Below are 26,948 nucleotides of genomic sequence, written 5' to 3' on the forward strand. Positions count from 1 at the left end.
GAAAAAAAATAGGATATCAATCCATGACACAAAATTCGTTAATAAAAATTATAATTATAAAAAAGCTAACTATGTCCCAAAAATTAAATAAAGTGTCTTCGAAGTTACTGACTGCAAGAGTAACTGCAACAATAAAATGATTCCATGTACAAACCTCTCGAGGGTTTGCTTAGCAGTTAAGCTGAAATCTTTTAAATCGTCTAAATCGAACTATACGGAGGATTTCCAATTCAAGGCATTTGCTTAAGTCGAATTGTGATAGCACAAAATCAGTCTCAACGTCAATAGACGTCCACCCATTTTGAATATAGGGATGGAAAATGAAAAAATACATTGTGTCACGTGATCAATACTTGGGTCTACTCGAATATCACATTACTATAATGAGCATGAATTAAACAAAAAAAATATTTCCAAAGTAAGTGGAATAATATATATTTAAAAGAGACAAAATAAATTATTTTTCATTGAAAGTTGTTCCCCATAAAACAGAAAAACAACTTTTTTCATATTTATATATTTTGTTCTTTATTTCATTGAGATTGACAATATTTATACATGTTGTATTACGTTTGTCTGAGTACTCTTTCTTATTGCATACGACGTTGAATTATTATATTCATATTTTTAATTGTTGTATATTTTCTGTTTTGTTTTTTTGGTGCTTGGTGGTGGGGGGGGGGGGGGGGGGGGGGGGGGGGTAACACGAGGTATCCGATGGATAATGTTTGTCATAAAGTTGTCAAATGTTGAGACGTGTATAAAAAAAAAAGGGGGCGGCATGGTAATTAACATTATCATTCTTTACGACAGACAAAATAGATGATCTGAAAGGTACACCATGTACTTGCCACTATACATACATCATGAACTGTGTTACAGCCCTAGATAAAGCCGACGAGGAAAGGCATTACATCGACCACCGAAAGCTATATTTTTATGTAGCCTAGGTGGTCGAGTGGTCTAGGGCGCTGGACACGATGCAGGCGGTGTTGCCACGATGTCACAGACGCAAGGGTTCGAATCCCGCTGAGAGAAGAACAAAAATTTCCAAACGCAGATTTGAAAATCTGACATTGTTGGGCTAAATTTGAGACGAATTATATATATATATATAGATCACAAGCTCACCGTGTAACTAATTATATTAAGTCAAGAGTTTAATATTCCTCTATATCAATATGATGAAAATCTGATAATCAATCCTAACTTCTATAATACATTGATATTGATAAGTGCAAAATATATCAACATGGCAATACCTGTAGAATGTCAAATTCACATAGTTGATATGTATGATCTATGAAAGAGAAAATCATCATGATAATCGTTCTATGAAGTGATATTTTCAGTCGTTCGTCCTTGAGAGAATACTAGTTAGTTTAGTAAAAATGAATACTCTGAGTATAAGATAGAAGTCGCCGCAAAGGCTTTAATGAAGCTGATCATGATTTTCCGATTAGATATAAAACAGTTTATAACAATACTTGCTTTGTTGTCAGAGTTTAAACAATTTATTGAAGAAAAAAATCACAAATGCGCGAGATTACGTTCAAACCAATTGACTCTTTTATCCGTACTTAGAAATACAAAATGAAAACAATTTATTCAAACATTATAAAAAAAAAAACTGTATTTGTGTTTTACTAACTTTATTTAGACTTAGAACATTGACATTTATTTTCAGGAGGATTGTGGACAAATAGAAAAACATGCTGTAATTATAAAAATTGTCGCCGCCCTTGGTGCCGTTGCTGCTGGGGTTTCCCAGGCAAATGACAAAACAGAAACTATTAAGAAATTACTAAATTAAAATTGTATTTTGTGTTTGTTTTTGCACTGTTGTGTTGAAATATACATTAAAGTAGATAATATTTTTAGTTAATAAATGTATAATACAATGGTAGTGCAGTATTATGGTTGTTCAGTATAATAACCTTGATTTACGAGATTTAAAACATTGGAAGAACATAATTTACTTTGATTTAGTTTACTGCTTGACGGAAGAAGACCAAGGTCAACGCCCCTATTGGGGTACACGCAAAAAGTACTACAAGATATTGTTTGAATCAATGTAAGATAAAAATGTCTTTTACCATTGGCATTTACTTTTTAAAACTAAATATACAATACATTTTTCACTTTCATTTTCGTATAGACATAAGCGAATTTGATGGGAAAAGGTTTGGAAAGTATACAATTGATTTCAATGATGCATTTTGAATCAAAATTTACATATTACACTTGTAAGTGTACCGAAGCTGGAATGGAACCTTAGAATTTTTCTTCAGTTCTTTAAAATTTTGATTGGATGCTCCAAGTCGTTTGTGGATTTCTCTTCTCAATTTTCCGTTTGCAGCAGGAGCACCGTAAGCTCTGTAATCGGCAAAATTCATTTATATTCTATTACGATATTTTCCTAGATTTTAATGCTCAGTGTTTCGACATTTTTACCAAATAATACAATATGAAAAAGTATGAAACGTACAATGTAATTTGTATCCATGATATATTGACACTGTTGCTTGAAAAAAACTTGAATCTTTCAGTGAAACTGCTCTCATAAAAGAAATAAACACACAAAAAAATCAATTTATGACTATTTAACAAAATATATCATTGTGGTACCATTCTTTTATCAAAGACTGTAATGAAAATGATAACAATTCAGATTACAACATTTTAACCGATTGGAAGCAGAAATAGATACAGCCAACGCATGAAAATGCATTTTCAATGTTTCAAATTCTTAAAAAGTATAATTAACCTCGCACAGAGCGCATGATAAAAATTCTCTGTGAACATAAATAATGCATAACTCTATACGATTGTCCGTGAAGTAGCTGATCAAGTAAACAATTTACAGATTCGGTTATTATTTAGGTCCTTGTTGGTGATATAGGTCTTCAACTGTTTCGGTTCTTATAAATCATTGGCTTTCAACTATACGGACATGAGCGTTCCGGATGAAGGTAAATCACGAGAAGTGCTTCGGAAGCATACAATTAATATAGTGTTGTTTTCATATTTTACAAGAAGACACGTTACTCTACAGGACAAGTTATTCCGACAACGGGCTGACAAATTTTATTTCTTACTCCTGAATGCTATTGACAAAGTGGCGGGAAGCAGCAAATGTCATTTGGGTTGCAAGCAAAGGAAGTCTCATATATATTTGTCAGGATGTAGATTTAGTTTAAGTAAAAACCCTTAATCGCTTAATATGTAATGAGTATATGTTGAATATAAATCCGTTGGGAGTTTTCTTGTATATCATATCCAAATCACTATACATTGACTAGTATAAAAATGAGAAACAAAATCTAATAGTATACACAGCATCTGATATCAGAAGACAGGTCATAACTCGTCACAGATCTCCTTATTTATTCCACATTTTGTTTTATCTGTAAATGAATCTGACTTTCATTAACGCGTAAATGCTGATCTGTTAACCTTGGTACGTTACATACAGGTCATAAAAAATCGTTATGATCGATTCAACTTTGATATTTAATACACATTACAAGGATACCGAAAACGATAGGTGACATGATCAACGTTTACAAATCTAATAGACATTAATCAAATATAAGTATACTTCTAAATATTGTGTATTCTGGATTTATGAAACACGCATTTAACAGTATGTTAGTGGAGTGTCTACATTTGCAGCTCCTGTTTGAGCAAATGTGTTCTTTGATCGATGTTGATCACGCTTCATAGATAAACACAGACATAGTGTTATGTAAAAAAATTACAGACGATAACGGGAAACACAAAACTAAACTTACAAAAACTATCCTAATGTGCTGGACAATTGTGTTAATACATGTAAACATACTGTCAAACGTGCACACAAACATTTAGTGTATTTTGCAGTTTAGATATGATCCTCTAAATTTAGCACTTATATTTTTTACGGAAACTCAACCATCTCCTAATAAGAGATAGTACCGACATTCAAACAACCTGTAAAATCCTAAGGAATAATCTCATTACATCTGCATCCATAAAAAATACACCTAACGAAACAATGTGATACAAGTATTCAAAGCAGCCGGAACCAAACTGGTTTGATTATGGGGTTTTGTGTGCAATATGTTATACACAATTTAAATGATTAAACAGTTTTGGTTTCTCGCTTTTTTCACAAGCACGTCACTGTCATATGTATCAACATATTTACAATTAAAGCAAATAGTGTATCATGTTGTATATTTTCAAACTACTAGGTGGACTGGTTTCTCCACAAATAGTACATTTAAAAGTAGAATTTTACAAAAATCTGGCTGGACAAAAATAATCTGACCGTTCTGTATACATAATTGTATATCACTGGTAAAACAAGAGAAAATACTAAGAAGGAATCGGAATCCAGTTAAAAAAAATAAATAAAACAAAACACACACAGAATATCCAAAACTAAAAAAGTCAATAACACAAAAAATTACACAGGATACACACGACTGAACAAGATATCAGGCAGAATGATCTGCATCTTCGATGTCTTTTATTTCAAGTGCATTGATATAGATACAGTTATATATAGTCATCAAATTTTAAATTTTTTAAATGAAAAGAAATCTTAAACTAAAGAATAATGGCAGCTTCAGTAGATTGCAGCTGTTTCATGTAGGAGTATCTTATTTGTGTTGAAAATAAAACTATGACGACCTCACGTAACAAATATGTTGTCAATAAAAAATTCCAGCAAGTTGCTGCTGTCCGTTTCAGTGATTTTATTGTTTGTATTAGATTTTCTTTTAAAACAAAGTGTGAAAGTAGTACATGTACTTCCTTTTTATAAGCGTTGGCCATTTTGTCTTTTGAAATTAAGTTTTACCATTTTTTTTTTAAATCTGTATAGGTTTAGAATGAAGAAGACTAATGTAAAAAGTAGGGAATTTAAAATAATCTTATACTATGGGAATGACGAGAGTGACCTATTTGATTGCACGTTTTAGAACAGATCTAATGATTTCTTTTGGGAAGAACATCTGATTATAATCAGTTAAACAAAAAAAATTCGTATTAGCTTTTCAATTCAATTTCTCAATTTCTTCGTTTTTCTGTTTACTTTCCTTAGTAGTATTAATTAAATTTTGATCGTATGAGTTGATACATATTATAACTAAGAAAGAAACATCTTGATTTGTGAAACAAATTTTGATAGTTTTCCTATGTAAATAAATTCAGAGTTATTAATAAATATTTAAATTTTTCAATGCCATAAGTCTACTGTTGACCCGTCCAAATAAATCTATTTAATGACAAGATAATATAACAAGTATTTTGTTTGCGTCCATTTAAATATGTTAGATTTAACAAACAAAAATGCAACAAAGCAAATGTTACTAAGGGACAGATAAGATATCAAAGATTACAACTGTTTAAGTTGAAGTTTAAATCCAGTACATCATATGCCCTTGGTTCAAATTGTTGTTAAATGGTTGCACAATAACTAATATTGCGCTGTTGATATGAACATACGTTTTCTGTAAATGAGCATTTACATCGAATAAGCTGACAGGGCAGTTATATTTCCTATTTAACAAAGCATGAATCCATGCATTCTTTGTTTGTTCTTTTTTTTTTTGGGAAACCCAGATTTTATTGAAAAAGATTGTTATGTTTGTATGTAAGTCCAAACTAAATCAAAGTCAAACGAATATGTAAGATGCAGTAATATAAAGAGAAGGTAAGAGATTTTTCTTTTTCTTAGTTTAATAGTATTACAACTTTCTTTCTATTAGATTGCTAAACACGGATGTCAAGTTGGTTCAATATTCAACATTCAACATTCAACATTCAAATTTTTTTTTTTTTTTTTTTTTTTTTTTTTTTGGGGGGGGGGTGTTTCATTCATTTTCAATATTCAACATTCGATTTCAACATTCAAAATTCAACATTCGTTTTCAACATTCAACATTCGTTTTTAACATTCAACATTCGTTTTCAACATTCAACATTCAACATTCAACATTCGTTTTCAACATTCGATTTTCAACTTTCAACATTCGTTTTCAACATTCAACATTCGTTTTCAACATTCGATTTTCAATATTCAACATTCGATTTTCAATATTCAACATTCGTTTTCAACATTCAACATTCGTTTTCAACATTCAACATTCGTTTTCAACATTCAACAATCGTTTTCAACATTCAACATTCGTTTTCAACATTCAACAATCGTTTTCAACATTCAACATTCGTTTTCAACATTCGATTTTCAACTTTTAACATTCGTTTTCAACATTCAACATTCGTTTTCAACATTCAACATTCGTTTTCAAAGTTGAAAGTTGAAAATCAAATGTTGAAAACGAATGTTGAATGTTGAAAACGAATGTTGAATGTTGAAAACGAACGTTGAATGTTGAAACCGAATGTTGAATATTGAAAATCGAATGTTGAAAACGAATGTTGAATGTTGAAAACGAATGTTGAATGTTGAAAACGAATGTGGAAAGTTGAAAATCGAATGTTGAAAACGAATGTTGAATGTTGAAAACGAATGTTGAATATTGAAAATCGAATGTTGAAAACGAATCTTGAATGTTGAAAACGAATGTTGAATGTTGAAAACGAATGTTGAAAGTTGAAAATCGAATGTTGAAAATGAATGATGAATGTTGAAAACGAATGTTGAATATTGAAAACGAATGTTGAATGTTGAAAACGAATGTTGAATGTTGAAAACGAATGTTGAATATTGAATATCGAATGTTGAAAACGAATGTTGAATGTTGAATATTGAAAATCGAATGTTGAAAACGATGTCGAATGTTGAAAACGAATGTTGAATGTTGAAAACGAATGTTGAAAGTTGAAAATCGAATGTTGAAAATGAATGTTGAATGTTGAAAACGAATGTTGAATGTTAAAAACGAATGTTGAATGTTGAAAACGAATGTTGAATGTTGAAAACTAATGTTGAATTTTGAATATCGAATGTTGAAAACGAATGTTGAATGTTGAAAACGAATGTTGAATATTGAAAATCGAATGTTGAAAACGAATGTTGAATGTTGAAAACGAATGTTGAATGTTGAAAATGAATGTTGAAAGTTGAAAATCGAATGTTGAAAACGAATGTTGAATGTTGAAAACGAATGTTGAATGTTGAAAACGAATGTTGATTGTTGAAAACGAATGTTGAATGTTGAAAAACGAAAGTTGAAAAAAAAAAAAAAAATGAAAAAATATTGAAAAAAAAGTTTAACAAAAAAAAAGATTTTGAATGTTGAATGTTGAAATCGAATGTTGAATGTTGAAAATGAATGAACCCCCCCCCCCCCCAAAAAAAAAAAATTGAATGTTGAATGTTGAATGTTGAATGTTGAATATTGAACCAACTTGACATCCGTTTGCTAAACAACCTTTTCTATGGAATCCATATTCTATAGAACAAGTGCTGAAAATTTAAGAAAATGGATAACATATAATGGCGGTGAAAATATATTTCATGTTTTCACACAGAGACAGGTCTTGATAAAAAAAACTCAAAAAAAGATAGTGACACATCAAAATTAACATGGGTGACTCAAGTATGTTTCGATGTATATCATGAACACAACCACACATCCGTTATCTCTTTGTATTTTCTGACCGTAGAAGAAACATACCATAATAACCACCACCACCAACAACAACAAAAGTAATGTTAATAAAAATAAATTGAAGTATAATAACAATCATTATGATAATAATTAAAGTAAAGCGAAAGAATTGTCTTTACAATCCTTCTTTCTAACTAATGGAGTTTTTATGAAGCTATAATTATATTGTTGTTCTTCAATTAATTAGACTACTTGGCAGAAATTTATAACGATCCATGTATTAACAACAACAGGTATTTCTTCGTATATTAAGTTTTTCCTTAAATTTGTAAATCCCTTTTTTCGTATCAAAGGAAAATTCGGTTGGTGTTTGGAAGACCTGACGAAGATGTCTTCATTAAAGGTATGTTGATACTCTTATTTCATCCCAACCAAAGAGTTCGGGTTACATTACATTCCCCTTTTATCTTTATGGAGTAAATTTATAGTGATTATTATCAAATTTCTTTAATTTATTGTGCTTTTTTACATTATAAAAACGCGAAATGTAAATTATAATGATTTTTTTCATTGTCTTGTTTTACATGTACTTAGAGCGCATTAACTTTTTTCAAGGGTTTCGATTTTGTTCGCAAATTTCGAGAAATAAGATTAAGGTAGTCATTAGATCTACATTGTATTTGCAAATCAATAGGGGCAAATGTAAGATTACACGGTTATAATCTAACCAATTTGGTCTTTTCACAAACTATTACGAGTAAAATTCGTAATGCACCAAAGTAGCATTTTCTTGAAAAGCAGAATTTTTTTTTATGACTACCGGAATATTTGACGTCCGAAAAGTCCTCTGCTAATGTTATCTCGGGCGGGACGGTGTTAACTTTGGCAAACAGGAATATATAACAGGAATATATCATGCAGCTAGATCTTTACTACGGTAGCCACTTATGAAGCAAGATCTGCTCATCCTTCCAGAGCACCTGAGATCACCCCCAGTTTTTGGTGGGATTCGTATTGCTCAGTCTTTAGTTTCAATGTTGTGTTTTGTGTACTGTTTTTTGTCTGTTTGTCTGTTGGCCTTTTTCATTTTAGCCATGGCGTTGTCAGTCTATTTTCGACTTATGAGTTTGAATGTCCCTTTGGTATCTCTTTGACCCATGTATGTGTGTAAATATTTTCTTCGAAATTTCTTAGGAATGTCATCCCTTCGTGAATTTTTCGGACGCCATCACGAGTTGGTTGACTGTTATGGAATATCTGTTTCACAGATGACAACAGATATGTTCCTATTGTCGTAATAACACTCCCATCCCCCTTTTTCCCACAATGTAAAATACCGAATTAGTCTTATCACCGGCTTTGTACTTACATAATCAACTCGACGGGTGCCACATGTTGAGCAGGATCTGTTTACCGTTCCAGAGCACATGAGATCACCCCCAGTTTTTGGTGGGGTTCTTGTTGCTCAGTCTTTAGTTTTCTATGTTGTTTTTTGTGTAGTGTCGTTTGTCTGTTGGTCTTTTCCTTTTTAGCCATGGTGTTGTCACTTTATTTTCGACTTATGAGTTTGAATGTTGTCACTTTGATAATTGTTTATAAAAGAATTTTAATAAATAACTGAAGGAATGATGTTTTGAGAGAGAGAGAGAGAGAGAGAGAGAGAGAGAGAGAGAGAGAGAGAGATAATTAAACTAATTAGTAGAAAACAAAGTGACAATGCCATGACAAGAAAAGAAAAACTATCAAAAGACAAATAAAAGTAAACAAAACACAACATAGAAAACTAGAGACTGAGCAACACGAAATCCATCAAAAAGTGGGGATGAGTGATATACATTAGATATATCATGAATCCATTCTTTAATGTGAAAACAGTCATAGTGACTGTTATTCTTGTAGTGTTACAATTGAGCATTGCACACATCATTTTGTACTAAATAAGAGATTTGTGAATAGGAATGACATTATCGGAAACTGAACAAAAGGGTTTATATAGTATAAAAGCTGTTAACATGATCATTTTCTTTTCAGCATTTGCAGTCTTTGAAGTTTTCGAAATATTTTCCTAATAATCTAGAATACGATGCAAGTAAAGTGTACAATGCAGAAGTGTTCGTAAGTTGTTTGTTGTTTAATAATGTTTAAAGAGAAAAATTGGCAAAATAATGAATACGATTAACTCTTTTTAATAAAAACACAAAAAAGGAAGCTCCAATACCAGCAAAAGGAGAAGAAAAATCAGTACACGTAGAAATGAGATATCTGGAATAAAAATACAGAACACAATGAACCAAGAAATGGTTAATGAAGGTCATATCATCTATTTTTATTATACATTATTAAGAGCACACAACAATTTTTCCTTAAGACGCCTCATCATGAACGCTGTAGACCAACACTAATGGAGGTTAAACACATACAACTGTTGAGAGTATCAAAATTCGAAAGGTCTAAACAGACAGCAAAACCGCAAATAATCATTGTTTCCTTTGGATGTTTAAATCTTAATCTTATAGCAAGAACACTCTGTGTACCTTCATGAAGAAGGATAGTCACATTGATATGTGACGGACTTCTAATTTAGAATGAATTTTTGCAGTGACCGAAATAAAGTTCATTGTATTCAGTTTACAGTTATAGCAATCATACTGTCGTACATAATTAAATATCATAAAACGATCTTATGAGATTTTGTTTGTTAACCAAATCATGTAAAACATTTGATATATTTTAAGCCATCACCGTTTAGACCAAAAACAAAAAAGAAATCCAAGAAAGTCAAGGTTCATCGTGATACACCAAAGGTATATAGTCTATATAATTTCAATGGAACGTGTATTGCACTACACTATTTTGATTTGAAACCGTTTTTTGTATTAATGCATTCTTAAATTGTTTCCTTTGCTAGTTCTCAAAACTCACATGTAAAATCGCAACTGTCGTTTCGTGATTATCGCAAACAAACACAATTCATGTGTGTTTTTATTCGTAAACAAAATGAAAATAACACTATAAATTGAATGCGTCCAAAGTACTTTACTGACTTATCTTTCATCAGGAACGTTCATCTACAATCTTATTTGAAAACCATGGATGTATAAGTACCGAAACAGTTGAAAAGTTTGACTAAAGTTTCTACCATCTCCGATGAAATTTGATATCACTATGCGCCTTTCCTTGACGACCTCTTATTATTTTCTTATGAGTTGGAGTTCTTTCAGACACTGGTCAAAAACAAGAAGCCAGATCATTTAATTTCACATTCAGATATATTGATGATGTTCTTTCCATTAACAATCCAAACTTTTCTGATTTGGTTCCATTAATTTATCCTCCAGAACTAGAAATTAGAAACAACAGACACGGCTTCCGCCGCCTCATTTTTAGTCTTATACCTCGAATTTGAAATTAACGGTCATCTCAGTACCAGAATCTATGACAAACAAGACGATTTTAATTTTGAAATTACAAATTTCCGCCACCTTAGCAGCAATATACCAACTTCACCTACATATGGGTTATACATTTCCTAACTCATTCGGTATTCAAGAGATTGTGGCTGCCACTCAGACTTTATAAAACGTCACCAGTGTATCAGCAGAAAGTTGATGAACCAGGGTCATGTCAAAGAACGTCTCGTCCTTATCTTGAAAAGTTCATCAGAAAATATCAAGACATTGTTGAAAAATATTCCGTATCAATTCACAAATAATACATGATGATCTTGAAGTATAGTTTATATGTACTGACGTTGTTTATCATCTTAATTACGTGTTATAGTGTTCTTTTAATTTATCTTTGTATATTTTTAACCTTTACTGTTTAGTCTGTTTTCGGTAATATCCTTTTGGCGTGACTCAGTATTTACACATCCCGCCATTATGTTATTGTGCTATGGTCATTTTTTGTATTCTTGTCTTCCACTTTTGATTATTGCTTTGTCTATGGAGTGTCTACATGTCATTTTGTTTTTATTTGTTGACATATTTGTTTGTTTTTATAGCGATTAAGATTATAACATGATGTTGACTGCTGTACCCAAATTTTTGACATTTTTACCTATTATGTCTGTTTGTTTTGCTCACACATTATTGTCAATATACTGAAATTTTATGCGACTACCATACAAGTTAAGGTCTGGCTATCTATAAAAGGTTTAATCAACAATTGTGTACATAAGGCAATGCCTGTACCAAGTCAGGAATGTGACAGTTGTTTTCCAATCGTTTGATGTGTATGAGCTTTTGATTTTGCCATTTGTTAAGGAACTGTCCGTTTTGAATTTTTCTAGGAGTTCGGTTTTTTTTTTTTTATTTTACTTTTTACTATTGTGATAATTCATATAAAACGTACATTTCTTTCCATTTCAGGGACGACTGCCATTATTGTCTATAAAGGTAGAACTATTTTTCTGTTGTTAAAAATACATATGATAAGTTCATTGGCTATCTAAATATTCTAAATATATGCACTTATTATACTTTATAAGCAAGAAAATATGAACACGACGGTGACACTGGTGAAGGAGGAACTAATGGATGTTTTTGTTAGTTTTGTTTGTCTTATGAAAGCAAGTGATAATTACATCTTGCATGAAGCTTGGAAGCCTGAACGTCTGTGATTCCTAGGCTCAGTTTACACATTAATAACCTCTAGAATATTGTGTTCAAATCATTAAAACTCAATCGAAACATTTTTCATTTTTCTTTTAAATTTAACTTTCTTGAAACCCCAGGATTCCATTCACGTGTTTTCCGTATGACTATATCACAGTGAAATAGACATAGTGTTAACATAATTTACGAAAGAAATATCTGCAAAATAGTCTTGAGCCGTGTTAAGCAAGTTGAAAAATTAATACTGGACTAATCAAATGTAAGCGTTTGTAGATATACTAATCATATAAACATTATACATGTGCATTATAGGATAATAATATATTTTTCATATATGAACCAATTAATCCATATGTATAATATATTAATACAGAGGGGCTGTTTGTATATAATTTGGAAGCATTATAAAAATGAGGAGATGTGGTATGGTTGCCAATAAGACAATTATCCATCTAAGTTCAAAAAAAGTGTATGTAAACAATTATAGGTAACTGTACGGCATTCAACAATGAGAAACGCTCATACCGTATAGTCGGCTATAAAGACGGAATCAGATTATTCGTCTTTCAAACCATAACAGGTCAGTATTGAAATGATTTGAATATATACTGCAGGTATATGTAAATATTTCATACTGTAATACTACTAGATACTTTATATTGTTTTATCTTATGCAACACTCTTCGAACATTATAGGTGGTTTTCTCCGGGCACTCTGGCTTCCTCCACCAATAAAAACTGGCCGCCACGAAATAGCCCAAAAGCGGTGCTTAAAAGTGGCGTTAAAACACCAAAAATCAAAAATCAATCGAACATTATAAGGCTATTGTCTCTATATGCACACCGTGTAAAACTCCACATACGAATGGATGACAATTATGACACGGAGTAACGTCCTCGAAGCGAAGAAAATAAAGCGACGAATTATCTTGTTTAAGATTGTTCATGCCTAATTCTTTATAGTAATATCGAATGGAAGGTACCAACAAATAATCAATATCCATCAATAAGAACAAGTGCTCTGTTATCTCAAATACTTCTCCTCACTGTTTATGGTCACACATTTTGAGACTTTTAGAAGATTATTTCTGAAGAAAACTCATTATTATATACGTACTAAACTTTTTTTCTGAACAATTTTTTAAATTATTTCAAAACATTTTCAGTGTGTATCCCTGTAGGTACATAAAACGCATTTGCATGCTGGCCCAGTAATATACACCATCCCGCCAGATTTACATTAGATAAAAAAGAGCGAATATAGTAAAACATTTCATGGGTTTGTTGATCCGCCCTATATATTAAATATAATTAATTCATGCATATATTAGCATTATTTGCCATAGTTACATTTTGGCATAAAGTCTGAATTTTTAATACATTCATTTTTATATTTTCAGAAATTGGCAAATATAGACATTATTCCTGAAGTAAGTTTCAAGTACCTGTTACCATTCATAATCTGTTTTTATCTTTTAGGCAAAATCAGACAATAATTATTTGAAGGTTAATCTGACCTTTACATTTTCAAGATTATATTTCCTGTTGGGAAAATGATAATTAAATTTCATACTGAAAGCTAAGTTAGAGACTCTTTTCGATTTGATGTATCAATCAACTTGAAAATATTTGAACAAGACGCATGTATTGCAGGCCGTCAAATTTCAATTGTAAGTCATTAGATAAACATAGTTCTATTTTGATTTGAAGATTCAAAAATTTGATTTATTGATTTTGCATTCAAAAGACGATCAAGATGGAACACAATAAGAATTACTGTGTTTCGTTTATAAAAATTAAATGTTACAATTGCTGTTGAAAATTTAATCGTTTTCGCACTTTTATGACATTTTAGAACCCCTCATCAATGTGATGATTATTCTATGAATTACAAAATGACCTTTGAACTTTGAAGAAAAGATATTTTTGGAGGTGCATATAAAAAATTTGCACAGACATTATACCTATTTGAGGAGTTTGTTGCAATAACATAATGGGACGATATTGTCGAATTGAGCTTATTGTCAACATGTTGCCATTATGCTTAATATGAACAGCTTTACAGCAAGCTTTTTTACTTCAGCAACCTAAAATACCGGAACCATTGCCACCTCCACCGGAACCTTCTCCTCCGCCGCCACAAGCGTCTGACAAAGATGCAAAACAAAAATGGGAAGACATAGAAAAATGTGGAAAACCACGAATTGTAATATCAGTGATAGGCGCTTACAATGAACGAATTCCATCATACAAATGGAAACACCAGATGTTGTTAAGAAAATCACTTAACCACGTTGCAAGATATGCAGGAAGTAAATGTATTTTTTATTTTTTATTTTGTCATGACTATTGAAATGTTCAATATCGTTTCACATGAGACATTGGTTATACTGTTTACTTTTCATTTCTAACAAGAAGGTAAACAGAAACATATGTTTAATTATATAATGTTCCCCTAGAAGGTTATATTGAAAACACTGACTCATATGCTAAGAGAAATATTACTCATATTGCCATATTGGTATAGGAGACTATTATATATTTCTTTAAAGTTTCCTACAAATAGCTCAAAATCCGTAATTTCTTTGTAATTTCGTGTCCTATTAAGAGACAATTTAAGAAACACATATGTTAAAAACATGTCAATACCGGAGCGCTGACTACTGGAATGATTGGAACATCGGAGACGTACAGTCCACCGTCAATGGTATCCCAGCTATGGTATCGATTCAACTGAATTGAAAACATTTCGTGCGTCCGACGCGCTTTTCTGAATTTATATTCAATAGACACACATAAACCTAATCATTTAAAAGAAAGGGATACATAAAAACGTAGACATGATTTGAGCAAAAATGACAAAAAGTGGCATAATAGCAATTGCCAAATTCATCAACGGTAAAATTTGCTTGAGAATTGAAACATTAGGTTAACCATTATATTAATGTTCAAGTGATTAAATTTTATAAAAAAAGAATATGATATATGCTATTTATAATAACAATAAGTAAAAAATGGTCCTGTAAATCAATAGTTTCAATAGTATAAATAGTATTCCTGATAATTATATTGACTACCATTAATTCTTTATCTTTAGTGAATTAAAAACTAAGAATTCTATCATATTCGTCGTCATCTGTGGAACAAATATTCCATAACGGTAAACCAAGTCGTGATGGTGACCTTAAAATGTACGAAAGGATGGTTTCAACTTCTCCACATGGAACTCTTGGTTTGATAGATTCCTTGTGAGCAGCAACCCTCCATTATGGAAATCATGATAGGAAATACAAGCCCTAGAATGTTGTATCAACTTGGAGATTTATAATCCGCATGCTGTCGCTGCTGACATGTTGCTACATAGAAATGGGGGTTCTCAATTTGGGAGCTGAAATCATCTCTTTTGTCGTTAAGTTTTGTTTTCAACCGACCCTCAAAGTCAATATTTAGATGTTAGTCAAGATATGAGGCAGACTAAACTGTTTCTTTTGGATCCTTTATTTCAAGCTCGATGGGATAGATGCGTTGAATTATTTAGTATGAGAACATCATCTATACAGCGGAAAGTGAAGTTAAGGGATACTGCTTACTTCGTTTCTCTCTTTCAAATAATTTCTGGTATGAAGGCCTCCTCATATGAATAACAGTTGGCAAGAAGAAGAATACAGTTGGTTCCCATTGGAAAACCAATTGTTTGTTGAAAAAAAGTCCTTCAAAAGTAGCAATCAAGAAATCAAGCATCTTGATAATGACAGTTTCAGGGTTTCAAAAGATGAGATATTTATTCGGACGCCATCACAATTTTGATGATCATTATAAAATATTGATGTTGCAGATGGCCTAGACAAGTACTATTATCAAAGCTACTGTCCTATCTACGTTTTTACTATTGTGACATTAATGAATGCAACTAATCACAGAATTTTTTACTTGCTATTAGTGAAGCCATGTTTGCTTAAAGAAGAACATTTGATATTTTGTGTTACTTATTCTTAGCGTTATTTGTAATGTTCTTTGTGCTGATTTTTGTCGCCTTTTCTCTTACTGTTTTTGTTTTATGATTGAGTTTAGTTACTAAAACATACACATGCAGAAATATTTGAGATGTTAAAATTCATACTGATTGAAAATACAGTGAAGAATATTTTAATCTGTTCTTATTATTATTCATTAACTGTTTTTTTTTTATTTAGCAAGCCAAATTAAATTAGCGAAAAGTTCAAAATATTTGCGCGACAATTTCTTTTAATGATTGACAGTACTGATTTTAAAATAAGAAGAATGCATGAGATGAACTATAAATTAGATTGCATGACCTACGCTACATTACATGATAGTAACTGAGATACTTTCGATGCATCTAATGGAGTAAAACATTATAATGTAGATTTCAATTTTATCTATTACAGAATGTGGCTTAATCTTTAATGAAGAGGATATGAATTTTGTGCAGAACATCGTCAGGAACAAACGAGATGTCCAAGGTTTAAAATCTATAGTATATGGATTCGCATCAAACACATCAGTAAGAATACAAAATTGTATACAATATAATGACTTTGTTAATCTAATTTTAGATTTCTCCATGAGTTTGACGATGGAAAAATTCTGTCAATCTACTGGTCAATTTTAAGACATTGCCGAACAGAAACTTTATTAAATTTGTAACCTGTTCTGGTATTAAGCAATTGAAAGAAGGCGTGTGTTTCTTATTTATCTGCGTTTGACAAAATATCTTGGATAATGTATGAGCGGTGACTGAACAAATCTGAAATCGAAGTCTGATAATTAAAGACATTGTCTTAAATAGAAATTAAAAACTTTATGCCTAACACCATAATTTTATTGTGCATGTTGTGATCATGTTCCAATACCAATACTCACTGAAGACAAATATCACCTATTAAGTTTTATTTCTGATTTCAGACGACTAATACAAGTAATGATGACAAAAATGCAACAGTAAGTTTTCGATACCAAACAAAATACGCTACAAAAATAGTTTAAAACAATGCTGTAACAGTTGTTGCTCGACAAGTGGATTGTTATAATTGAACAGTCGTTTTTTGGTTATTTATACTTAGCGATTACTATACACCGAATATTTAGTGGTGCTGCAATAGTCAGCTAGAATGCCTCTTTTCATTAGTTCTAATCAATTGTTGTAAGGCTAATTGGTCTCTTATCATTTTCTAGAGTTCTTATTTTACATATATTTTTTAATCAAACTTCGTACCGTTCTTCCTGAAATCATAAAAGATAAAACAGCACAAACAGGTAACAATGGAAAACGAAAAATCCACCGTACAGAACAAAAACAAGAGAGAAGACCCTATTTACCCAATGATTTACATAAACAGGTTTTGTGTTATTATGTATTAATGCAAACTTTAATATAAAAATATAAATGGAACTCATAGTCCTCTGTATAAGGTATACATTTTTCTTATTCTTTCTCGCATAATAATTGGATATTTTACGTGTCGTTCGTTATGATCTAAGATCGTCATTGATCAAAAATCAATTACGACGTCAACTGTCTTTCCCGTCTTTGGTTGTCCTATTGTGACGTCACGTAAAAGGAGACAACGCCAGATGACATAACGAATAAATAATACATCTTTCAAAATTTGTGACAGATATTTATACACTGTCTAATTTAAATCTACCTCTATGCCAGTACACAAATTTAGTTAAAAGTGTTTTTACTGATTACTTTACTATAAAGGGTGCTCAAATTAGACTATTCTGGCAAATGATTCTGTTGGAAAAGCACTGTTATTTGAAAGTAAAGACGCTATCGAAAAATTAAAAAATATCCTATATTAACAGATAAGATTGATCTCAATTGCCGATAAGGTACAGGTTTTTACAGTGAAAACCAACAAAAGATATGAGGTATAACACAACAAAAAGTGAATGAAACAATGCAACAGCAAATGTTGAACCAGAATTAGACTATATAAAAGGAAAGGCAGTATAAAAAATACTTCTCTATAACCAGATCATCATTCTACACAATTGTCGATAAGTGTGTTTTAAAAATATACGAAGAGGCGGCAAAGAGATAATTATCCACAAAGAACCGCATCTAAACAGATTTAACAAACTCAGGTCTCATTACGCAACGAAACAATGTGAACAATCTGCAATATATACTAGACCTCCCATTACTAAATGTGAATTTAACAATACTGTATCCAATACTGAAACAAGGTCCAACCAAACGAATAATTGAATTTAATATCATTAACATTATAACAAAACATATCTATTTTGGGCATTATTTATGTTTTCATGCGATAGAGCCATGAGCGGAGGTAAGCGATTGTAAATACGTGTTATAGTGTTCTTTTAGTTGTCTTTGTAAATTATTAACCTTTACTGTTAAGTCCATTTTTGGTGATATCTTTTTTGCCTGGTTCGGTACTTTTACATCCCGCCATTGTGTTATTGTCCTTTTGTCATTTTGTTGGATTCTTCTCTTTCAATTTTGCTTATGTGTTTTGTCTATATGCCATTTTGTTTTTCTTTGATGACATATTTGTTTGCTTTTATAGTGATTAAGATTATAACACAATGCTGACTGCTGTACCCCTATTTTTGATATGTTTTCCTATTTTGTCTGTTAGTTTTGTTCACACATTGTTGTCAATATCATGGAATTTTATGCGATTGTGATACAAGTGAGAGGATTAGCTAGCTATAAAACCAGGTTTAATCCACCATTTTCTACATAAGGAAATGCCTGTACCAAGTCAGGAATATGACAGTTGTTTTCCATTCATTTGATGTGTTTAATCTTTTGGTTTTGCCAATTGAAAAGGGACTTTTCCGTTTTGAATTTTCCTCGGAGTTCGCTATTTTTGTTACTTTACTTTTTATTGAATGATTTTTTGATATCGCTCGATTTATTTAAGACATTGAAAGACAAATATAAGTACTCTATGGTACTTTTGGGAAAAGCTTTAATCAATGAGACTAACGAATGTAGCAAAAAATGAAATAATCCTCTTTTACCAGCTAAGATACGGGTTTTAACAATGAAAAATCCGCAATAAAATTAGGCATCACACAACAATTCAACAGCAAATGTTGAACCAGAATTCGACCATATAAAAGGAAAGACAGTATGAAAAACACTCCTCAATAACCAGATCCTTGTCTACACAGTTACCGATAAGTCTGTTATAAAACTATATAGAGATAATTATCCTCGAAGAAAGATTTTACAAATGTAGATTTCATTATAGGCTTTACCAATGAAACAAATCCATAATATATAGTAGACATCATATAGCTAAATGGTAATATATATAACAATACAGTTTCAAATACTGAATCAGAGTCCAACCAAAAAAGTCAATGACATCATAGCATATCACATTTATTTGGGGTATTATTATATTTCCAGGTTAAAGAGCCAAGAACAGTTTTATTGGAAGTAAGTGATTGTGAACAGATATAGCAAATATTGCAAGACAATATCATTTGTTTAATTGAATGATTTTTCTACCGTAGGAACATGAGATTAACTTAAGACCCTTCCCAATTTTTTGTTTTGTTTTTTATCTAACACAATCTATGTATACTTCACTGAATGTAACTTAAAATGTGTATAAGAATATCAAAAGAATCATCTTCTAACTATCTAAAACATCAGTGATTTGGAAAAGAGACCATCTCAGAATATTTCCATTGTCCATGTATCATCAACTTTTGGTTTATTTCTGGTTAAACATAAAGTACTTTGCTTATCCTTTTTGTCGAGGTCATCAAATATAGTTCACACGATGAAGCAAATAAAATCTACTGCATAATACGTATTACAAAAGTTTAATAACTATCTAAATTTTTTGCTGTTGTTTATTTCCAGTTTTTGCATGCACGAGAAAAAATATATTTAGGCTAAAAAAGTAGAACTTATCTTTACAATATATTTTCAAATTTAGCGGCTCAAACTAGAAAACTACATCAATTTAGAGGGACGAGCAGGTTTTGAAAAGGAAGATGACGTTGGTTCAGGAAAAAATGGTATGTTCATATTCATTTATATCAATTTATTAGAGGTATTCATATTGTTTTCGTAGCGAGGTATCCATTTGGAATGTAAGTTTAGAATAAACCTATTTAGTACAGAATTATTACAAATACTATTGGAATGTTACCATCTTTACTTTGATTTTAGTTGTTTACATTAATGACAACGACATATTTAGTTTTTCCTTTTTTAAGGATACGCATATTCTTGTTTAAACACAAATTATACTTCTTTTCTATCAAATTACATATCATGGATAAAATAAATCAAATATAAATGTTCTGCTAATTAAAATTTGACATCAGATTTTTTAAAGCACAAGTTTCCATGATCTTGAAGATGCATATATTTATTTGAAATCAAATACGGTAATATAACAAAACGATTTATCTAATGAAATTATCCTTCTGAACACCTGTCACCTTCGTTACTTTAAAGAAAAGGATACTATTATAAGTGTGACTCCATTATCGTAAACTAAATCATTCAAACGTGTGTTAATCTTCTAGGTAGGTATGTATGAAGTTGATTTAGTTAATATTTTCCTATGTAAACATCATATATAAAGAATCGTCGTCAATTTCACCTTAGTTCTATGCATAAAACATCTTATATTTAATATTTTCTTAGTAAAGCCTTAAATAGTTTAAGTCCCGCCAACAAGTCTTAAGTGATAAGCATAAATATCTATGAACTCAGAAAAAACCTAAGATTATACTTAATTATTCTTGCTACTGTGAATCCCGGAAATGCTGAAAATTTTAATACCTTTAAAATTCATGCTTGTAAGTTCAATATGAACAATATCGTTTGTATATTGATAAATTCTTACGAACATTTTAAGTTCACTAAACACAACAAGTTCAATCAACAATATCGTAGTAACTGGTGGTATGAATATAATGTTATCCTATCCTTTTGTCGCATTCTGGCAACTGTGAATCCCGAAAATTTCTAAAACGTTTACACTTAAAATTCATGCTTGTAATTTTCCTTATATTCATTTATTCGTGTACGCTTAGGAAAATTACATATAACTTTACATCAAATGCAAAATGTTTTACATCGCCCGGTATCGAATGTGAGTGAGTATATGCAGATCTAAAGACACAGACGATTCTTATTTTTCGATAGGGAGCATTTATCTTTATATAAATTGCATGCATTGTTTCATTTGACTTTTGACTTTAAACAAGTAGGGGTAATGTCCCCAGAGAGTTTATACTATCTTGGACGAAATCAGAATTATTTCGGTTTACTGGAATTTGAATATTTATAAAAGAGTGGATGAGACGAAGTGAACATTCAAAACTAAAGTTTTCTATAACATACTTTTGAAAATAAGAAAATGTAGATTAACAAACGACCTTCAACAATGGATAAACGCCATAACTTATATTCAGAAATAGAAGGTCCCGACATGACAAAATGTGAAATAATTTAATAAATAATAAAATTAATGGACTTATTTACCACAAAACAATTGACAAAAAACAAATATGACAGACACGAACCAACGAAAGACACTGAATTTACAGGCTCCTTACTTGGGATATTCACATACAGAATATGGCGGGTTTAAAAATATTTATGTTATATATATATATATATATATATGTTATTATAGGGGATCTAAAAATAATTCAACAAGAAAATCTTCGAAAGGTGATTTCTCATAATCCTAAGTTTAGAGAACCCCAACACATCAATTGGAACCATAACTTCAAAAATAATTATGGATTCCATTGAGGACTACGCCAGAGCATTGGCTAAAGGAGAAGAAGTTGAACTGGACACTTTGTCAGAATGGGTCAAAACAATCAGGTCTCTGATAAAACGTCGCATTCATAAGTTGAAAAACTGTGAATGATCGACCAAAGTCCATTTTCTGAGACAAAGAGGCTGTTAAATGTCTATCATCTCTTCATGATGAGTATGTTGTTGTTTCTGCGGACAAAGCTTCAAATAATATTGTCTTTGTATGTAAAGCGTATTACTACGAATGTTTTGTAAAAGAATAAGAAATAAATGAGCACTCAGGTAATCCCACATACAAAGACATATCATTTGACAAGGATGAGATTTTGGCGAATCATAGTGCTTCATGGCTTCAATGAACATTACATTGAACAACAAATCAGAGGACTTCACAAAATTCCGTACAAACAACGGTACATTGCCGGCTCATCTGCATGTTCAACCAAAGAATTGTCCATTAGATTGACTAAAATACTGTCCGCAGTGGAAGAGGGTCTTCAGAAATACCGTGAAACTGTTTACTCGCGTAGTGGTATTAATCACATGAGGATTCTTAAACATTCTAAAGAACTTCTAGATAATTTTAAATCTCGGTCTTTTTCTGAAATAAGTTCTATCAAAACTTTTGATTTTTAAACCCTGTATACCACCATTCCCCATGTGAAATTGAAAAATCGCCTAAAAGAAATAATCCACAATGCCTTTCAACATAAAAATGGTAGAATACGCTATAAATTTATTACTTTGGGATACCATAAGGCATATTTTGTTAATAGCGAAGAAAAGGGTAAAACATGCTACACAGAGGAACAAGTGATCAGTATGCTGGAGTTTCTGTTGAATTTGGAGGTAGACTTTTTCAACAAATTGTCGGCATTCCTACGGGAACGAACTGTGCGCTTCTCCTTGCCGACCTCTTCTTATTTTCATATGAATCGGAGTTCCTTCAGACACTCAAAAACAAGAAGATCAAAGAAGCCAGATTATTTAATTTCACTTTCATATATATTGATGATGTTCTTTCCATTAACAATCCGAACTTTTCTGATTGGGTTCCATTAATATATCCCCCAGAACTAGAAATTAAAGAAACAACAGACACGGCTTCCTCCGCCTCATTTTTAGACTTATACCTCGAATTTGACATACACGGTCATCTCAGTACCAGAATCTATGACAAACGAAACTATCTTAATTTTAAAATTATGAATTCCCCCCACCTTAGTAGCAATATACCAACTTCACCTGTATATGGGATATACATTTCCCAACTTATTCGGTATGCAAGAGCAAGCAGCTCCTACTCAGACTTTGTAAAACGTCACCAGTGTCTGAGAAGAAAGTTGATGAACCAGGGGTATGTCAAAGAACGTCTCGTCCTTTTTTTAAAAAAGTTCATCGGGAGGTACCAAGACCTTGTTGATAAATATTCCGTATCAACTCCACAAATAATACATGATGGTCTTGAAGTATAGATTCTGCGTACTGACGCTGTTTATCATCTTAATAACGTGTTAAAGTGTTCTTTTATTTGTCTTTATTAATATTATTTTTACTGTTTGATCTGTGTTTGGTGATATACATTTGACGTGGCTCTGTACTTATGCATCCCGTCATTGTGTTGTTTGTATTATTTTTCATTTTTACTTGTGTGTTTTGTCCGTGTGACTTTTTTTATGTTTCTTTGATACATATGACGTGTCTCTGTACTTTAAACATCCCGCCATTGTGTTATTGTTCTATTATAATTTTTGCTTACTTTGAACGACACAATTATCTTATATCTCTTCCTGTGTGACGTTTACATTCTGACGTCAAACACGCGATTCTACGCCAGAGTTAATGTTAAAATTACGATTCGGTCCCAGTGCTTAAAATCCCTTGATCCTTTATGGGTTGATTTGGCATACATAAATAAGATACAAAAATAAGTAAGAAATGAACGAGATTGTTACATGTGATAAATGCTTTTTTGTGCTTCTTTGTTTAATATTTGTTTGTTTTTGTTGTGATTAAGATTGTGACACGGTGTTGACTGCTGTACCCCTATTATGACATTTTTACTTATTATGTCTGTTTGTTTTATTCACACATCGTTGTCAATATAATGGAATTTGATGCAACTGTCATACAAGTGAGAGGTTAAGCACTATAAAACCAGGTTTTATCCACCATTTTCTACATAAGAAAATGCCTGTACCAAGTCAGGAATATGACAGTAGTTGTCCATTCGTTTGATGTGTTTGTGCTTTTGATTTTGCCATTTGATTAGGGACTTTCCGTTTTGAATTTTCCTCGGAGTTCAGTATTTTTGTGGTTTAACTTTTTACGTGCGCTAAACCATTCCCTATCATCGACATCATGTACGCATTCACTAGTAAACGAATTGCAGTCTGAAAGGTCATTTTGATCTTAACTATCAGAACAATAAATTATTAAATCATGTTATGTCTTTCAGTAAGTCTTCAACAGCCTGAACAGAGACTGAACAGATCTTAATTGACTGCAGGCGAATTGTGTGAACAATACTGAATTTGCCGGTGAATAAGTCGTAAAATAGACTTCACCAACGAAAAAAATAACAATCGGTTCTGAGAGATAGTAATTTACTGAATGATAAATATGATGAACTAAAGTTGTTTTAAAATTGAGATTTTGTTAAATCTTACACTCTTGAACTTAATGATCACCTGCAAGATGATTAAGAGTATTCCAATTTCTCCAGTGATTATAGTTTTGATTGTGTACATCTTTTTCTAGTGGATCATTTTGAAATATTTTACTTTTTAATATATGAAATAACTTGTCCTACTTCTTTTGGATTTCCCGTCATCATTTACGTGGTTTGATGCGAATTCACAATCTGTTTAATTGTCATAAAAGTGAATATGAGAACTGCATTTTAATTGCCTCGACATACTTAAAGCGGGGAATTCTTATGAGCATGATAGTCTTTGACTCCGTGGTTCTGGTGTAACAGTATAAAAGAAGGGGCATTATATTATCCAGCTAAAATTTGAATGAATTGGTTATGTATTGTGAATAGATTACCTTAGCTGTATTTGGCAAATCCTTTCGGTCTTTAAGGTTCCCGATGCCGTTTAACTCCTTACTTAATATAACTCTTCAATTTTTATATTCGAGCGTCACTGATGAGTCTTTTTTAGACAAAACGAGCGTTCTGCGTACACAGTTTTAAGCCTAGGATTAATGATGAGTTTATTTAAACAAAAAATCTCAGAAACTGACATTAAAAAAATGTTTTTCAACTAACAATCGGCATTCCCTAGGAAACCAACTGTACGACTCTTCTTGCCGACTTGTACCTTTATTTATTTGAGGCTGACTTCTACAGAAGCAGCAAAGAAAGATTAAAAAGAGGCTAGCAATATATTTAAACTTCACTTTCCGCTATATAGATGAAGTCCTCTCATTAAATAATTCAAAGTTTCGTGACAGTGTTGAACGCATCTATAAAATTGAACTTGAAATAAAGAATACTGCAAATACAGGTAAATATTCGTTGTATCTTCACTTACACGTAGACATCGATAGTGAGGGTCGGTTGAAAACAAAACTTCATGATAAAAGAGAGGACTTCAGCTTCCCAATTGTAAACTTTCTATTTATACGTAGGAATATTCCAGTACATTCACAGTTGATACGATATTCCAGTGCTTGAATTCCTATCATGATTTCCTTGATAGAAGGTTGTTCACAAGAAAGCTATGAAACCAAGAGTTCCAAGTGATGAAGTTTTACGGACGCCATTTCGATATAGTTGTGATATATCTGTTTCACTGATGACGACGGATATTTTCCCTTTGTCGAAATCACATTCGCGTTGTATTTTTCTCCGATTGTGACCTACCGAATAAGATTTATCACCGGGTTTCTACTTACATGAGCAACACGACAAGAGCCACACGTGGAGCAGGATTTGTTTCACTTCTGGTCAGCTGAAATCACCACTTATTTTATATGAAAGGACATTTGTTGGACTTGTTTTAGTTTTTGTGGTGTTCTTTTTATTTTGTTAATGTTTGTAATGTTTAAAAAGGTAATAGACCTTTCAGTTTTATGTCAAAAACTTGCTACAATTCAAAATTCCCGAGATCATCTTTGGTTTTTCGTGGGGTTCGTGTTGCTCAGTTTTAGGTTTTCTATGTTATGGTTTGTATACTGTTGTCTGTCGTTTTTGTTGTTTTTGTTTTTTTGCCATGGCCTTGTCAATTTATTTTGGACGTCTGAGTTTGAATGTTCTTTTGTTATATTTCGCCTCCTGTTAATGCGTAATGATACAACTTTTATATTCTAATATCAGAAATAAGAATTCCAGTTGTTTTGTTGGTATTGAATGGTGAACTAGATACACTTGAGCACGTGATAAGAGCTATTGACAATAATATATCAGTTGTCGTCGTGAAAGGCACCGGCGGAACAGCTGATCTTGTCGCCCTTTGCATGAAAGAGTAAGTATATGAATACATTGTTTTGATTGTCGAAGTTGTACCATACTGTTTATATAGCCAATTCAATATTACTTGAAATGGTCAGAAAACGTGATGCAAACAAATGTATGCAGAAATCTTCTTAAAAAAGAACCGCTTTGAATAAAGTAATTTACCGGAAATGAAAGATATTTAGGCCAAAACGCAAATGGTTGATATTTCTCAGTTGAACTTAATTATTCATTCATGTTAATTTTGGTTTGATTTTTTGATTTTTTACTACATGCACCTCTTGAACAGTATTATATCTTATCATGTCAATAATAATACATTGAACTACTTGACTGTAAATTAACTATGTGTAAATACCTGTTTTTGATTATATTGTAATTTGTATGTGAGGGCCTTAGGGAAGATTAGTTTGTTGTAACTAACTGTGTTTACCCTCTTCGAAAAAAGAATTTATTATTATTATTATTATTATAATTGTTTAGTTACATAAGATGAAAAAAGAGCT

The 26,948-nt window shown here is 31.6% G+C and overlaps 2 protein-coding genes across 2 annotated transcripts in view; both read left to right on the top strand.

The window, feature by feature from the left end:
• LOC127700072 (GTPase IMAP family member 9-like) overlaps positions 1 to 1,889 on the top strand; it is a 38,802-nt gene extending 36,913 nt beyond the window's left edge. The window contains exon 7 of the transcript XR_007981419.1: positions 1,688 to 1,889. The gene's annotated coding sequence lies outside the window, so the exon portion shown is untranslated. The remainder of the gene's footprint in view (positions 1 to 1,687) is intronic.
• Positions 1,890 to 5,500: 3,611 nt separating this feature from the next.
• LOC127700066 (transient receptor potential cation channel subfamily M member 2-like) overlaps positions 5,501 to 26,948 on the top strand; it is a 46,550-nt gene continuing 25,102 nt past the window's right edge. The window contains exons 1-12 of the mRNA XM_052203532.1: positions 5,501 to 5,701; positions 7,919 to 7,968; positions 9,597 to 9,680; positions 10,301 to 10,369; positions 11,936 to 11,962; positions 13,582 to 13,611; positions 14,265 to 14,493; positions 16,591 to 16,706; positions 17,108 to 17,143; positions 19,596 to 19,625; positions 20,134 to 20,215; positions 26,305 to 26,452. Coding sequence (XP_052059492.1) covers positions 7,954 to 7,968; positions 9,597 to 9,680; positions 10,301 to 10,369; positions 11,936 to 11,962; positions 13,582 to 13,611; positions 14,265 to 14,493; positions 16,591 to 16,706; positions 17,108 to 17,143; positions 19,596 to 19,625; positions 20,134 to 20,215; positions 26,305 to 26,452 — 866 coding nt within the window. The 5' untranslated portion in view covers positions 5,501 to 5,701; positions 7,919 to 7,953. The remainder of the gene's footprint in view (positions 5,702 to 7,918; positions 7,969 to 9,596; positions 9,681 to 10,300; positions 10,370 to 11,935; positions 11,963 to 13,581; positions 13,612 to 14,264; positions 14,494 to 16,590; positions 16,707 to 17,107; positions 17,144 to 19,595; positions 19,626 to 20,133; positions 20,216 to 26,304; positions 26,453 to 26,948) is intronic.

The sequence above is a fragment of the Mytilus californianus genome, unplaced genomic scaffold (genome assembly GCF_021869535.1).
Source record: "Mytilus californianus isolate M0D057914Y unplaced genomic scaffold, xbMytCali1.0.p SCAF_48, whole genome shotgun sequence".
Classification (NCBI taxonomy): domain Eukaryota; kingdom Metazoa; phylum Mollusca; class Bivalvia; order Mytilida; family Mytilidae; genus Mytilus; species Mytilus californianus.